Source organism: Phasianus colchicus, chromosome 1 (genome assembly GCF_987193195.1).
Source record: "Phasianus colchicus chromosome 1, bPhaCol1.hap1.1, whole genome shotgun sequence".
Classification (NCBI taxonomy): Eukaryota; Metazoa; Chordata; class Aves; order Galliformes; family Phasianidae; genus Phasianus; species Phasianus colchicus.
Genome location: NC_143436.1, coordinates 81628093 through 81643793, shown reverse-complemented (window position 1 = coordinate 81643793; position 15701 = coordinate 81628093). Strand labels below are relative to the sequence as shown.

Sequence of the window (15701 nt, the reverse complement as noted above, 5' to 3'; positions counted from 1 at the left end):
TCATTACACTATCATGAATACCTCAAGAGAATCTGAAATTAAATACAGTAATAAACCATGCGCTCATTTGATCATACGGTAGAGCACGAAAGCATTAACCTTTTAGAGGCAGCAAAAAGCCTCCAAAAACCATTTTCAATTCAGGAAGAGGAAAATTCAGGTCTCACAACCTCTCGCTGCAAATACAACATGTTATTATTAATTTCAAAGTAATCATGTAATTACTGTGATCAGTCACAGAGACTTACAAGTTATTTTTAAGTAACATTTAGCAACAAGTCCCAAAGGTTGTCAAATTTAATTACAGGTTTCATCCTGAAATCCTTCACCTTATAAATGAACTTCTGACTTGACTTCTGGACTTACTGATTTCTCACCTTTTGAATGGTACTGAATTCTTCAGAGCAGTTGCCACATCACCAGGGCTGGCTTTAGCAAGTTCAGCAACTGTGACAAAGCCAGCATTGTAAAGCATCCTTGCACGCTGTGCATTCAGCAGAGAGATTCGTACCAGGTCACAAAGCTCCCTGTGAACCCCAAAAGTGAGGCGACTCTGGAACTGGGAGAGCAACACTTCCATGTTGTGCCAACCCAGTCGATTACAGAAAACTGTTACCATGCCTGGAACACAGAAGTTGCATCAGTCTCAACTCCACATCTGAACAGTCATTCTCTTCACATTTCTCTTTCCCAGTACTTACAGAAATGGTCACCTAATTCATGTTTATCACAACATTCTGCTTAGGAACTGCTCTTGCAGAAGTCAACTTTATCTAGAACTAAATAGTTTATAAGTGAGGTAGAAATTCTGAACAACACTGCTTTTTTAAAGATTCTAATTATGAAAGTATGAAATAAAACACATGCATACCCTGTAACAGGATTCCTATAAACCAAACACACTGAAGAAGAGTGGAAAAGCAATGATGAGACGCACTAAGAGAAGCCACTCTGCAGTGACGTCCTTATGAGCAGAACTTGACCTGCTGAATTTCAGTTACTGACAGCACCATAGGAGCTAGCGAAGTTCATTATAAAGATTATAGCTGCAGTCCTCAGAACATGGGAGGAGGAAAAGAGCAGGGAAAAGACAGCTTCTTACTCATAGATTGTATATATAAAAGTATGAAAATAACTGAAAGACACAGCATACCTCACTGCCATATTTTAACAGTAATTATAGAATACAGCTTTTTTATCATCTCTCCTAACTATATGTCATGTCAACAGTTCATTTTACTTTCCAAATTACTCTTGTTCCTGCACTTACCTACTTGATTGCTGAAAAAATGATTAACACTGGAAATAGAGAATTGTGAAACCATTATAACAAGAAGTTATTTATACTATCAGAATTAATTTAAACTACTCAGCATCAGTTGGCGTGACCTTTTCATTTTGGGGCTTTGACTCATGCTGCAACCCACGCACAGGGCTTTGCAAGTTGAGGTAAAACTGTGTTAGAAACTGAAGCTCCATCTACAGAGTAACGAAAGACTTGGCTTAGATAACAGAAAGAAATTCTCTTGATCACATGGTGAGCAGCTACCTCTACTCTTACACAACCCTCTGAAAGAGGTTATGATAAATGTGACCTCTCTGACCTCTTGTTATCTGGTGATAAATGACCTGGAAACTATTCACTATGATTTTAAAACTGTAAAATTATGTTTTATGATCTATTACCTTTGTAACCAGGAAAAAGCCACTCTGTCTCAGATATCCAAAACCTAACCCATTCTGAAATGTTCTTTTTCTGATACGACAAAGATTCAGAATTGACTTGTACGTTTTTCCACACTTAGTATCAAACAAACTATGTTTCTGCACATTACACAGATGATTCCCATAGCCATTAGCATGCTACAGCACTGCTTGATTTCACCCAGCTGGCCCCATTCCCACAGCATGCACCAGAGTTCCATCTTAAAGCAGGGGCAGCCACAGATAAAGCTATAAATTTGGAAGTGGTTTTACAAGACTGGTTGTTGTTATACACTGTGGCTCTTATCTCCTTACCTGGAAGGAAAGAAAATAGACTACCTGAAGTTTCCTGCTGAGTTTTTGCACACAAAACTCACCTGCATAGGTGGCAGCAGACTGCTGTAAGGACTGAAGTTGGCCACGACTACAACCATACTTCTTCGTCATATCTTTTAAGGGAACTTCACTGATCAAATCCAGGAGGGCAAGACTGGTGAAAAATCTAAAGAATAAAAAAAAAAGGATGCTCAGAAATCATCATCCAGGTCACATTAGAGTACTTTGTGATAGGATAGACAGAGTAGTACTATAGCATAGCACAAAAAAGAAACACAGAAACACAGAAGTTGGCTTCCAAATAATACAACACAAACATCTTGTGGCACTGGGCCCATGGTCTCTGTAGGTATATCTGACCTAACCAGGTCACTCAGCAAGAAAACCACTCCCTGAAAACAAAGAACCTATCAATTCTTCAAGTTACAGACTCCAGTCATTGCACATTCACATCTGTTTGTGGCTACCTTTTGTGGATGGCCATTTGCCTGTACTGTTTTTCTGTTTTAGCTGTAATTTTGCCTTTTACAGAGCGAGCCAGAAAGCCTTCTTCAATCCCCACCAGCTCAGCCACACGCTTCATTGAGGCAGGCAGCTTCTCCCATAAGCAGAAAAACTGATACCAATCAATTGTGGTCCAATCCTCATACACCGGGGTGACCTAAGAAAACAAGATAATGCCAAAAACTATTTCAGAGAAACAGAGCAGCTCTCAGTAAACAAAAATACAGTGTATAGAATTTGGTTGAGGCATCCCACGCATAACTCAGAGGCAGTGAGTCATAACCACGTACCTTGAAGAAAGTGAAAGCTTTTCTAACCTAGTTTTTTAATATTTGTACTGATGAGATATGAGATATGACATGATTCATGTGGGTATTCTAACAGTGAAAGAACTTGGAATTTTTGCCAGATTGCTCCATAAATCTAAGCCACTGTAAGATTTTTTAAGCAGTATTTTTATTCTCCTTTAACAAAAGTGACAGATTATCCATCGGCCTCTTAGAACCACAATAACTACTGCCATAACACCTGATAAAGCAGTAGGGAACACAGGTTTTGCCAGTACTTATTGAACCTTACCTTTACCTTGAGTACATTAAGTCTCAACTTTTACTTACACTAACAAAATAAGCTATTCAAAGCTTTCACATACTTTTAGACAGAAAAACAATTCTGTTATCGTTCAGTCAGCACAGTCAGTTTGAATATGAGGGTATAACTGGGGCTGTTTAGTCTGTGGAAAAGGAGGCTGAGGGGAGACCTTATTGCTCTCTTCCAGTACCTGAAAGGTGCTTACAGCAAGAGCGAGGCTGGCCTCTTCTCACTGGTGACAGTGGCAGGATGAGGGGAAATGGCCTGAAGTTGCATCAGGGTAAGTTCAGGTTGGATATCAGGAAAAACTTCTTTACAGAAAGTGTTGTTAAGCACTGGAATAGGTTCCCCAGGGAGGTGGTTGAGTCACCATCCCTGAATGTGTTTAAAAACCATTTGGTTGTGGTGCTCAGGGACATGATTTAGTGAAAGGTTGCTAGAGTTAGGGTAGTATGGTTAGGTTGTGCTTGGACCCGGTGATCTTTAAGGTCTTTTTCAACCTGAGCAGTTCTATGATTCTATGAGGGAAAAAAAACATCTCCATATCTGTATCAACAAGCTGCAAGAGGAAAACAAGACTTACTAAAGTGGAGACTGTGTTTAGTTGTCTGCTATTAGTTGTCTTTTTTCCATTGTTTTTAAAGAAAACCCTTATCCTAGACTAATATTTTTGTTTTAATTGAATTTTCTAAAATACAACTTGTTTAAATTCATTTTTGTAAAAGTAATAGACTCAAGCCTGAGAAATTGAAAGCATTATCGCGGATAATTCCCCTGCAATTCATAAGAAACATGTAGAGAACAGCACTTCTATTTTTAAAAAAATCTTCAGCCTTGAAAATGAATGAACTCTGCAAGAAAGTGTTTTAGACTGGGTTAATGGAAGCAAATCTCAACAATATTTTGCTTGAAACTGCATTTGATTTAAAATAACATCAGACAATCTGCTGTAACTAGAAAATACAAGATAAAAACCATTTTTTTAATCGAGTCTACTTCAGAACATCAACAGAATTCTTCTTTTTTTCTTTTTCTTGTTTTAGAGGTACAAACAGGGAAAAATTCACTGATACATAGCATAAAGAAGATCACTTTGCCTAGCAGGAATAGAACAAAATATTATGTGGTCTTCTAGAACTACAGAATAATGTGCAAATATGGGAAACTACTAGGTTCAAAATAAATAAATAACTAAATGAATGAATCCATTTCAGTCAGTAACTAGGCTAACAAAGATAGCAAGTAGAGAAAAACATTCCTAACATCCAACCTCCCCTTGATTCCTACTTCAACAACACCTATAATGCCAAGCAGATTCTTCTTGGTGTGAACTCTTTTTTGATTAGTCTGGTAAAGAGAATATATTTACACTTAAGGAGGCTAAAGACATCTGTGAAATCTGGGGTGATGCTTGAATGACAGGCCTCACAGCCATGAATTCTAAGATGTTCACTGCAACTCCTCACTAATCTTGACAGGTTCATGATTTCTTCTCCAAAGGTCTCAAATAGCAGTTTTCAAGTGCATATGCACATAACCCTTGACAAACTCAAAAGATTTAGCACACTCCTTCCTTTAGCCCTGGCGGGATCATCAAGCAAATAAACAAATAAATGAACCCACAAGCGTCCCACTCACAGGACAAAAAAAATCACAGAGTTCTCAGAGATTTTTTGTAGGCAAAGTAGATGCTGAACCCCCCCCAGTGTTTTCTGAGCCTCCAGATTCCAAACACAAATCAAAACCAATTATTTTAGTCATCTTCAAATGTTTCAGAAAAATTACGAGTATTCTACATCCAAACCTTATAAACTTCTGACATCTTTTGAAGTCAAGAGTGACAAAAATAGGCTTATATGGATATGCAGCATCAGCCTACACTATGGAAACAGGTTAGCTCTGAAGGACTTTTCTCCATGAAGTATTACTCAAGCAAGGTAGGGAAAAAAACGTATCCATGGAGCCCTGAATTGTTTTCTCTCATTTCTTTTGATTTTGAAGTAAAAGATACAAAACACAGAATGAAAAACCTACCAGATAGACAATATGCAGATCATTCTCCAAAACAAAGCTTTTCATAGCTCGCTGTAGGTCAGAAAAAATTTCCATTGCTTCCGTTGGTGAAAGAGAAGATGAAAGAGTAGCAGAGCCAAGATGTGTTGGGTGAAAAATCTTAGCTATTAAAAATAAATAAATAATTAACACATAAATACACATTTAAGTGTAAGTTTATATCTCACATTCATATTGCAATGTGCATGGGTCTCTCCCAAAATAATGCCTCCTATTTATTTTCACGGAAACTGCAACATACGAGATAGAAAGAGCACAATAACATTAGTTGACAGAAAAAATTCTCAGCCACAAAACACTACTTTTACACATACACCACCACTAGCTATGCATTTTTGACAGCAATGAACAAGAGCCTGCATGCCATGCTTTAAAATATCTGCAGTGACAGAGGTGACTCACTGTCACTGTCATCACTGCTGAAACCAGCACCCACTGCCTCACTGTGTTCACATCCACTCCTTGGTCCCCAGAAACATTCAGCAAGCATTAAGGAATGTCAATGGGTGCTATTTTTTCTGTGTGGAGGAATTCAATGACACACTTTTGCTTCATACACACTTCCATGTCAGTTGACATTTTTCAGACTGCTCCTCTGCTGCCATCTGTCACACGGCAACAGCATGTAATGGAATAATGGTGGGAAGGTTAAATCTCTACTCCTATGTCACCAACATCTATCTCTGCCATCACAGGCCAACATAATAAAATAGGAAGCATTACTTTCAGAGCAGGCATCATATTTTATAGTTTCTATTAATTTTTCCAACTGCTTTTTCAAAAAGAAATGGAGTACCTCTCCACATTGAAGGCAGGAAATTAGAAACAATAAAATAAAGATCTTGTCTAGAGTCTAAGCTAGCTTTTTTTAGAGGCCAGATCACAAGTTTCAATCCCTCTAACTATTGAGATTAACATTTATGATAGCTATTTTAACAAAAAGCATCACAATTCCAGCTGGCACTCTGCCTAGGAGTTAATGGACATCTCTTTCTTGAGAGCATCAAGTATATCATCTCTTCTTAATAAGAAACATACAATCAAATTGTAACATGGATTCTATTATTGTAAAGAGTCTCATGTGAAGTCATCTTAAGAACATCACTCAAAAAAGGAGAAAGTGCAAACTAATGCAACAAACAGTTCTAGTACAGTACTTCACTCTCTCAGAATGTACCAGTTCTTATTCAGAAGAAAATTAAAATTATAGTCTACAGTTCATCTGCACAAATCCTGCAGTACATGTTCACCTTTTTTAAAGACAGCTGAAAAATGTGTAGAGTAGGATGTATCAGTCTTAAGGGTGATATGCAGAGGCCTTCCAAGAACACATGATGCAAAAATGTTTAAGCAGGTATAAACACACTCCCTTGAAAACTAAAATCTCCTTGACACCATTAAAAAAAATAAAGACATGCATCTGACATTTACTCATTTGCAAAAGATACACTGGTTCAAAACTGCTAACTGCAATCACTAGTAAGAAAAAGAATGCAGAACAGCAGTGTTACCTTTCTTGTCACTGGAGCATTCCAGAATCTGAATGAATTCATTCTCCAGCAGCCATGCTATACAAGCTTCAATAGGTCCTTTCTGCACTTTGTCTTGTTCTTTCTCATTTTCTTGTTTGTTCTCTTTCAAGCTGAATGCAAGAAGAGTGCAAGAGGCATAGGTCTGCACATCATCTGGAGTGCTGGCAACTCCACTCACAATGATCTGTTGAAGGAAATGACTTGTTCATCTTGTCAGAGAAATAGCAGGACAGAACATCAGATCTGAGAAAACACTGATCCATCACCCACCCAGATTTTAAAGAGCCATTAAAAGAAAAGAACATGAAGCAAATCAACTGCCAACCTCTAAGAGTATCTCCTGGCAAAAAGTTAGACACTTTATCAAAAAGTAAAAGGACTAAGTTATGGTCAAGGATTAATTATAAGCCCTTATCCTACTATTTTGAAAGAGAACATGAACAGAGTAGCAGTTTAGAATTGAGACTAGATATAGGTATTTTGCTTAGATCATATTGCACTACACATTTATCTATTTATTATTTGTTTTTCACATTACTCTTTTTTCCCTTTGGGTCCCTTACCTGTGTGCATCTTCCTTGAGACAGAAAGGTATTTCACTAAAAGCTCTCTTTCATGACTTCAGAGGATTTATTTCATGTAATAAAGTGCTCCCACCATGAAGGAGGACATCTTAAGATAGTTCTTACGTAGAAAAGTGCACTCAAATTTGGAATGGTCTGGTTAAAATTCTGTAACTATGGAATCACAAACCAATCTCTAAGTACAAAAGCTGCTTTCATAAAAGATAGTAGGAACAGTACAGCAAAGAAAATTACTCTACTTAAAATGTCTAAGTTCAGTTCAAGCCCAAAATCAACTTCGGAAAAGCAAATAAGCTCATCTATGTGAAATAATGAGCATTTGTTCCTTTTTTAATGAAGTTTCAATCATTTCTGTATAAAAGAAACAGATAATTTTAGGGCTTATATGGGAGAATCTTTAAGGATCTACAAATGTTATTTAGCCTTATTCAGTCTACCAAGCCTCAGGAACTGGTAATATACAAGCATTTCCTATTGAAAACTGATAGATTATGTTATTATGTTTGAAGGTTAAGAATTACACACAATTCTGCCTGCAGTTTGAGTATAAATAATGAAAAAGCCAAGACTTAATATCTTGTTGGAGAATTCTTAACATACAAAACAAAATGCTAAATATTGCAGCAAGCTGGCAGATTCAAATAATTTTCTTCTGAAGCTGCTTGGGTTGACAAAGGAAGAAACGAAAGAAAAGGAATGTGCACATAAAATATTTGATGGTGTCACAAAATAAACTGGCAGTGCAGGCAGTGTTCTACTTTCTCTCCACATGTCCTGTACCTCAAGTATTGCTCTTTTCATGCTAGAAGCAACACCTTCCCCTTCTCTTCTAAGCAAACAACTGCAAACAGGCTTGAGAGATCCCTGAAGTAGAGCAGTTCCTTTTGATCTTTCTGATGGCTTGCAAACCAAAATGCTCTCACCTATGAGGGAAGAAAATGATGAGAAGAAAAAAAACCAAAACATTAATGACCTCACTGCATCTCAGTATTGAAATAACTACATACAGGTCACTGAGGACATTACTGGAATGGAAAACTGCAGGCACTTTTGAAAAAGCTGTGTAAAAATGATAAAAACCTTTCTGAGGTTTCAAAGTGTTTATGGCCTTTGCTATTTAAGGACTCCAGAGATGCATAATATTTAAGAATTAAAAGCTCAGAGAAGAACAAATTTCAAACTTTCCTTAGGCAGGCTTTGTCAAATCAGCTTTTACAATCCCCAGGGATGGGGATTCCATACATTCTCTGAGCATCTGCTTCGCTGTTGAACTACTCTTACTTCTTGTTGTGGAATTGGCTGGAACGATGACACACAGTGGCATCATTTTCTTTTTTTTCTGTGTTAAACTGAAAGGATTATTAAGCTGAAAGGATCCTCAAAAGTTAGAATAAAACATACAAGCTGCACATCACTTCAGCAGTTTGTGCTAAGTCAACCAGGTTCCATTCTCAGATATCAAAGAAATTCAGAATTCCTTTGAAGTTATTAATTTAACTATGCATTCTCTTAACTTTCATAAATGTAAATTTGTATGCACACTGATCTATCTATATATGCACATACGTACACAGGAACATAAAATCTTAAGTATCCTGAATGGTTTCCACTGAAAGTACATCTGAATATACCTTACCTAACAACATCTAATAAAGAATTTTGAAGTTAATCCTGAAATTCTACGGAAGACAAAAAACAGGTGAGCTCTGAAACAAAAAATAAGAATAATAAGCTAATGTATTTAGGAGATAATAGTACAGACCACAAGAGGAAAATGCAGTGGTCACATAAAACCAAGGTTTTCTTCAAACAAAACTATTACAGAGAAACTAGGTAACTAGGTCCCTGAGAGACATAGCTTAGCCAATTGTCATAGAATAGATGAATTCTTGTCTCTGACAAAGAAGAGAGCATTAGATTTGGATTAGCTGAGCAACAAACATGTTTTATTATAAGAAGATTTAAGTGCACATAGGCTGAAAACCAAGGTAATTTTGTCAGTTGATATCTTAGTAACATTCTAGGAATGTTAAATTATGGAGGACTATAGCCACAATAATGCTACAGTAATAAGCAAATCCAGAGCGAATGAAAACACAACTGCACAGGCATAAAATAAATACTACAAATGCACTGTAGGTTAAGTAACAATATACAACTAAATATAACTACATAAATGAACCGAAGAATGAAAGACATGCTTAGAGGATGTCTCTTTGGAATTCACTTATTCTGACAGGTGAAACTTTCAACACGTGTTGACCCTGTAACTTTTCCCAGTGTTGAGAGAGGCAATATAACAAACTGCCTGTAAGCATTTTTGTGAAATCATAGCTTATTTTGATTTCAGCAATGAAGAATATCAACTCATTTCATATTTAGGTTCTGATGTGACCTAGAATTCTCTAGGATAACTTTGACACCTCAGCATGATAAATGTAACCAAAAAATGGATATTCACATTATTTGATAGTCACTCAAGATTTGGGTGGAACCCTTTCTCAAAGTGCTACTGTGAACTTGAATCCATTAACTGCAACCTAGTAAATAGTTTGAAAAAATAAAAAAGGAACTGAGCTTTTATAAGATTCCTCACTGAACATTTCAGATGAGAAGCCCAGGCTAGAACCAGATTCAAGAAACACTAGATTACTGGCTAGCCAGGCAGAAAAATACTCAATTAAAAACAGTTCAAGTTGGACATTAGGAAAAAATTCTTCTCTGAAAGAATGGTTAGGCACCAGAACAAGCTGCCCAGGGAGATGGTGGAGTCATCATCCCTGGAGGTGTTCAAGCAACATTTAGATGTTGTGCTAAGGGACATGGTTTAGTGGGGAAATCTTGGTGGTAGGTGGACAGAAAGACCAGATGATGTTGGAGATCTTTTCCTACCTTGGTGACTCAGTGAAAAAAAAGATTGTATTATGTTTTATACATAATAATGTATTCAACGTATCTCTACCTGTATGTGGATAAGAAATAAATGTGTAACCTGGTTTCTAGTTTTGTTTGCCAATAAAACTTCACCAATAACTTCCTGGTTAGATTCTCCCTTCTGATTACTACCCTTCACTGACAGTTCTGGCTGGCAGTGATGAATTTGCTGAGAGAAGCCTAAGGACTATCAAAAGGGACTTCAGAGGATTAGGGTGGTTAGTTCTTGGGGAGGGAGTATAGAGTACAGCATATCCCTTCAGTGGCAAGGAAAGATACTGAGAGGACCAGGAAAACCCATCTGATAAATACATATAGTTGAGAGGCTGGTACCACCACAGGAATTTGGGATTTTTCTGAACATGGGGCAGTTCACTCAGCACCTGGCCTGATGACTGCAGATGGGCCTCAAAAAGGGAAACAGATCCTAGCCTAGGAGCTGGCAGAGCTCATTGACAAGGCTTTAGGCTAGGTATGAAGAGGGAAGGGGATGAAAAAAGGCTCACTAAGAAGTGAGTCTGGGGGAACAATGCCAGGACTGTGGGTGAGGCCAATGGCTCAGCTGAAGTGCATGTACACCAGTGTAGGCAGCATGGGAAACAAACTGGAGGAGCTGGAAACTGTTGTGTGGCAGGCAAACTATGACTTAGTTACCATTACTAAAATATGGTGTGTTTGCTCCTGCAAGTGGAGTACTGCATTGAATGGCTATAAGCTCTTCTGAAGGATAGGCAAGGAAGAAGGGGCAATGGCTTGGCTCTCTATGTTAGAGTATATTTCAGTGTTGTAGTGCTTGGGGCTCAGCCTCTATGCGTAAAGATCATGCGGAGGACAAACGAGGCAGACATCCAGGTGGGGGTCTCTTATAGATTGCCTAACCAGGATGGAGAGACAGACAAGGCATTCTACAAGTTCCTGGCAGAAGTTGCACAATTGCCTGCGGTTGTTCTTATGGGAGACTTCCCTGGAAATACAATACAGCCCAGAGGAATCAGTCTAGGACATACACGTCCAATCCACGACCTGCAAGCTGCAAGCAGCCCAGCTCAGCCTGCAATGCAGCCCACTCACTGGCAGCAGGTCTTCCTGCTGAGCAGGTATCCATCACATACCAACCAAATATCAGTGTGCAATCAGCTCTGCCTGGGCTGTAATCAAGACACAGGGACTGCACAGTGCAGTCCATTTTGATACACTGGCTAAACACAGTTCTGTGATCAATTAAGAATACACGGCCTTGCTTCCCATTTTGATTCAGGAATTTGAGAAAAGGCTTCAAGATTGCCAAAACTAGTCAATTTTTGTTTGCAACTCCATTTTCTTCTAACATAAATATTTTACCTGTAAGTTTTAAATGGAATGCATAGAGCTGCAATCAAATATTCAACTCAAACATTTGAACATATCTTTTTCCAGACTTTTGTAAGCCCTACATTACCAGAGAAAAATATCCCTCAGTTCACAATCACAACTTATTCATGTCATTGCTTTTTGGCGGTGCATACATTTGTGAACATCTGTCAAAGGGAAAAGTACAGGAAGAGTAAAATTTCAGCAAAAATCGCCGATTAATACCTTTGAACTCACTAAGAACTGCAATAACTGCCATCAGATTGGAACAGGCAGTCCAAGGAAGTGTTGGAGTCACTGTCTCTGGAGGTGTTTAAATAAAGGGTTGACGTAGTACTTAGGGACACCATGGTTTAGTGTCCAATATTGGTGGTAGGTGGACAGTTGGACTAGATGATCACATAGTTCTTTTCCAACCTTCATGATTCTATGATTCTATAATAATGAACATATTTACTTATTTCACTTTAGGAATATGACACTTGATGAATGCAAAAATAACCCCATTTCAATTTCTAAAATAATGTTTTTAAATTTGCATCCAATCACGTTATATTTTCAGCATGGAATTGTTTTCTTCAGAATATGTGGTATGATGTTATGTTTTGCTTCTAGGAGAAAAACAATGTTGATAAACACACCGGTGTTCATAGTTACTGCTAAGCAGTGTTGTACAAGAGCCAAGGCCATTCTCAGCGAAGGGCCCAAGGAGCTGGAAGGAAACAGATGTAGGACAGCTGAGTTAAGAGATATTCCATACTATATGACATCAAGTAGGAGTTTAGAAGGAGGTGGGAGTTTATTTTGCTCTTCCATTGCTTAGGGGGCTAGCTCGTCAGGAGGTGGTGAGCAATTGCTTTGTTATATACATATATAAATATGTATGTTATTAATCATTATCCTTTTCTCTAGCTTAGTAAATAATTTTATCTCAACTCATGAATTCTACTTCTTTTTTTTTTTTTTGGTTCTCTCTCTAATCCCACTGGGAAGGTGGGGAGTGAGCAAACGACTGTGTGGTGCTCAGCCACCTGCCAGGTTAAAGCACAACATCAGAGAAAAAAAAATCTCTGAGACAATTCAATACTAATATGTTTGGGAGAGGGGGACCTTCATCCCAGCAGAAATTATCTTCTGTCTGTCAGAAGAATTCTTATCCACATATGGCACTTTTTTCCAGCTGAAGTTGCTGTCTTCCAGTCTTCTTATTCAGTGGAAGAGTAACAGCTGGTAATGTAGCTTTATGTTCTCATTCAAAACACCACATGAAATGGGAAAAAATGGTACATTCATGAAGCTCATCATCATAATATCAACTGCTTACTGTGCAAAACAGTCACACCAGAACCGTCAAAAAAGGATACTAATTATTGTAACTTGAAGGGAAAAAAAAATAATGTAATTTTACACCTGCCAGCTATTTTCAAATGACAAAGTCTGGAAAATTTCAAAATACAACATGCAGCTGCCTTTTTCTTCAATATAAAGAGATAGCTGATTGAGAAATAGGTCACAAAATGCCATGTTGCCATGCCACGTTAGCAAAAATAGAAAGTTAAATATAAGAACTGTTTGCTTACACAGAGCTCCAGCAAGCACCAATCAACTCATCAGCAGGGCAAATCTCACTTTCTTCTTCTGCTGAACTTCATATTTCAGCATGAGTTTATGCTGAACTGGGTTTATATTCATATAATGCATTTTTTTTTTCAACTGGCATCCAGAAAAAAGTTTCCACCACAAATTAAAATAGCAGGCAGGATTATTTTGTTGAGCTTAGTTTCACTGTTTTCACAAAGACAATACCTTATCTATGAACAACTGTTCAAATTTCCCTATCTCTATGTTGCATCACTACTTTCAACATCCACAAAAATTATGTTTAGAGGAAGTTTAATAAACTCAAATCAGAACTTCAGACAACAAGAGCGGTTGTGGACTTCCTTAAATTTTAGACATGCCTATTAGCAGTTTACTTTAAATTTTCTCACTGAAAATGTTTTAGTGAACTGACCGTGTAATTTCAGAATTAAGACAAACGAACAGAGCTTTAGAAGATAACAAGAATTCAAAGAAGAAAATACTCCATTCTTAGAATAACTGACATGTAAATACCAAAGTCAACCTCATGCAGTGAAAAGAGTCCTCTGGGAATTACATTTTTACTGCATTAATACCAAACAAATTCATCTTGATTAACTTAATCGTACTGAATAGCAAAGAAATTCATCACGATTAGCCACTAATTGCGAAGCACTGCCCTGGATTTAATCAGGTTAACACTGTTCTTAGAGAATGTTAATAAAGCCTCTGCTTACCCTCTGTGTCTACTCCTTTCCTGCCAGCCCTTCCAGCCATCTGTTTATAAGTGAGAACATCCAGCAGTGCGCCACCAAACATAGGAGTTCGTATAATTACTCTGCGTGCAGGCAAATTCACTCCAGAGGAGAGTGTGGATGTTGCTGCTAGAACTCTAATCATGCCTCGGCGAAAGGCTCCTTCAATGATGTCCCGTTCATCAAATGTAAGACCTGAAAAAGGATGATGTTTTGCAAACCCAGTAATGTAGGAATCGGATTAAAGAGCTAATGTTATTAGTCAAACAAAAGGAAGAACAAACAAACTCAATGAACATTTGCCATTCATTGTTAGAAACAAGAAATGCAACACTACCTCAGTTAATTTGTTTCATAACATAACTGAAAGAAAATTTCCACAAAGCTTTCTTTGTGGAATAGTTAATTAACAAAAATAGTTATAAACTAGCTTTCCTAAGGTATTTGTACAGACTGTAGCAAGATGAACAATTTACTACATGTTTACATGTGTTGCAAGAAAATAAATTAGGAAAATAAATAAGGAAATGCAATGAAAAGAAGGAAAGTGGCTATAACACACATCAAGAAATTAGGATTCAGACATTTGCTGGAATCCTGCATCCTGTAATCCTTCATCATTATTTCCATTCTAAGTTACAGGTCTAATTTGCATCTTTCTACATTTCCTTGAGAGTTTTGGTCCAAGTTTATTCTTCAGAAGAAAAAAATTCACACTCTATAAGCATTTGGAGTTATGTCCCCTATATATTCAATGCCATAAATACTCTTCTATCTTCCACAGTTGATTCTTTCTCTCGGTAAATTGGCAGGTTACATGCACTCTTAAAGGTAAGAAATAAAAGATCCTGCCAGAAGTCTTGGTGGCACTCTCATTTTATTTTGATTTTCATAGTTAAACTTCTTCTATTTACTCATCTATTTCATTACTAAGTTGAGAAAAATTGCTCTGAAATACCATAGCAGCTTTAGAAAGAATCTGGAAATCTGTGGGCTGCAAATTGGTTAATTTTTCAGATATTCCATATAAATTTTTATGTTGCATCTAGAAAGTTGCTGTTAATTAACACAGCAGAGAAGAAATTTATCATAACAATTAGTGAGTTAAGTCTTTGTTCACAATAAAGGAATTTCAAGTTTACCCCTTACTGTATGTTAAGTCATAAGCTACAGAAAGCTAAAAAAAAAGAAACTGGTAAATTGCTGGTAACTACAGCAGTAAGAACGCATATGACTAGACCTTTACAGAACTCAAGACCTAGATATTTAAAAATACCTGCATGATGAAATGCCACTCCCCATGGTAAGGTACGTTGGAGCACAGAGTCCAGACCAGAGAGAGAGCGCCTTAGCTGATCCAGGACCTCATCTATACCTTCTCTGTCCACAGCAACTGGGGAAAGGGATGAGTTTTTTGAAGAACCTTGAGAGAGGAAATGTATTTAAGAAATATTTTTCTACTAAAATTAACTTACACTAAAGTTACTACAAATGCTACTACAGTCCTCTATTAAATACTTTTCTCTTACTTTCCGCCTGTTGCAAACTGTAGAATTCCCTGGCAATGGTGTCTGCCAGCTTCTCACACCAATTCTTGGATGGACAGAAAAGCAGGACTGAATGGCCATCACAAACAGTCTCGTAGCACAGGCTCACAACATGGTCTTCATCTCCCTGAATTGAGATAAAATATTTTCAGCTCACTCTGATATTGTGTGGGGTCTGTAAATGCTGTCACTGCTCAGCGTTACAGTAGG

General features: G+C 37.5%; 1 protein-coding gene across 3 annotated transcripts in view; it reads right to left on the bottom strand.

Annotated features, from left to right (window-relative positions):
* POLQ (DNA polymerase theta) overlaps nucleotides 1–15701 on the bottom strand; it is a 58945-nt gene that overhangs the window by 28352 nt on the left and 14892 nt on the right. The window contains exons 7-15 of one of the 3 annotated variants that reach the window (XM_031612984.2): nucleotides 15474–15618; nucleotides 15221–15367; nucleotides 13927–14139; nucleotides 8105–8247; nucleotides 6720–6924; nucleotides 5170–5312; nucleotides 2508–2701; nucleotides 2082–2206; nucleotides 378–621 (exon numbers count right to left, since the gene is read on the bottom strand). In XM_031612984.2, coding sequence (XP_031468844.2) covers nucleotides 378–621; nucleotides 2082–2206; nucleotides 2508–2701; nucleotides 5170–5312; nucleotides 6720–6924; nucleotides 8105–8247; nucleotides 13927–14139; nucleotides 15221–15367; nucleotides 15474–15618 — 1559 coding nt within the window. The remainder of the gene's footprint in view (nucleotides 1–377; nucleotides 622–2081; nucleotides 2207–2507; nucleotides 2702–5169; nucleotides 5313–6719; nucleotides 6925–8104; nucleotides 8248–13926; nucleotides 14140–15220; nucleotides 15368–15473; nucleotides 15619–15701) is intronic. The other 2 variants (XM_090150107.1, XM_090150112.1) reach the window with 2 other exon arrangements.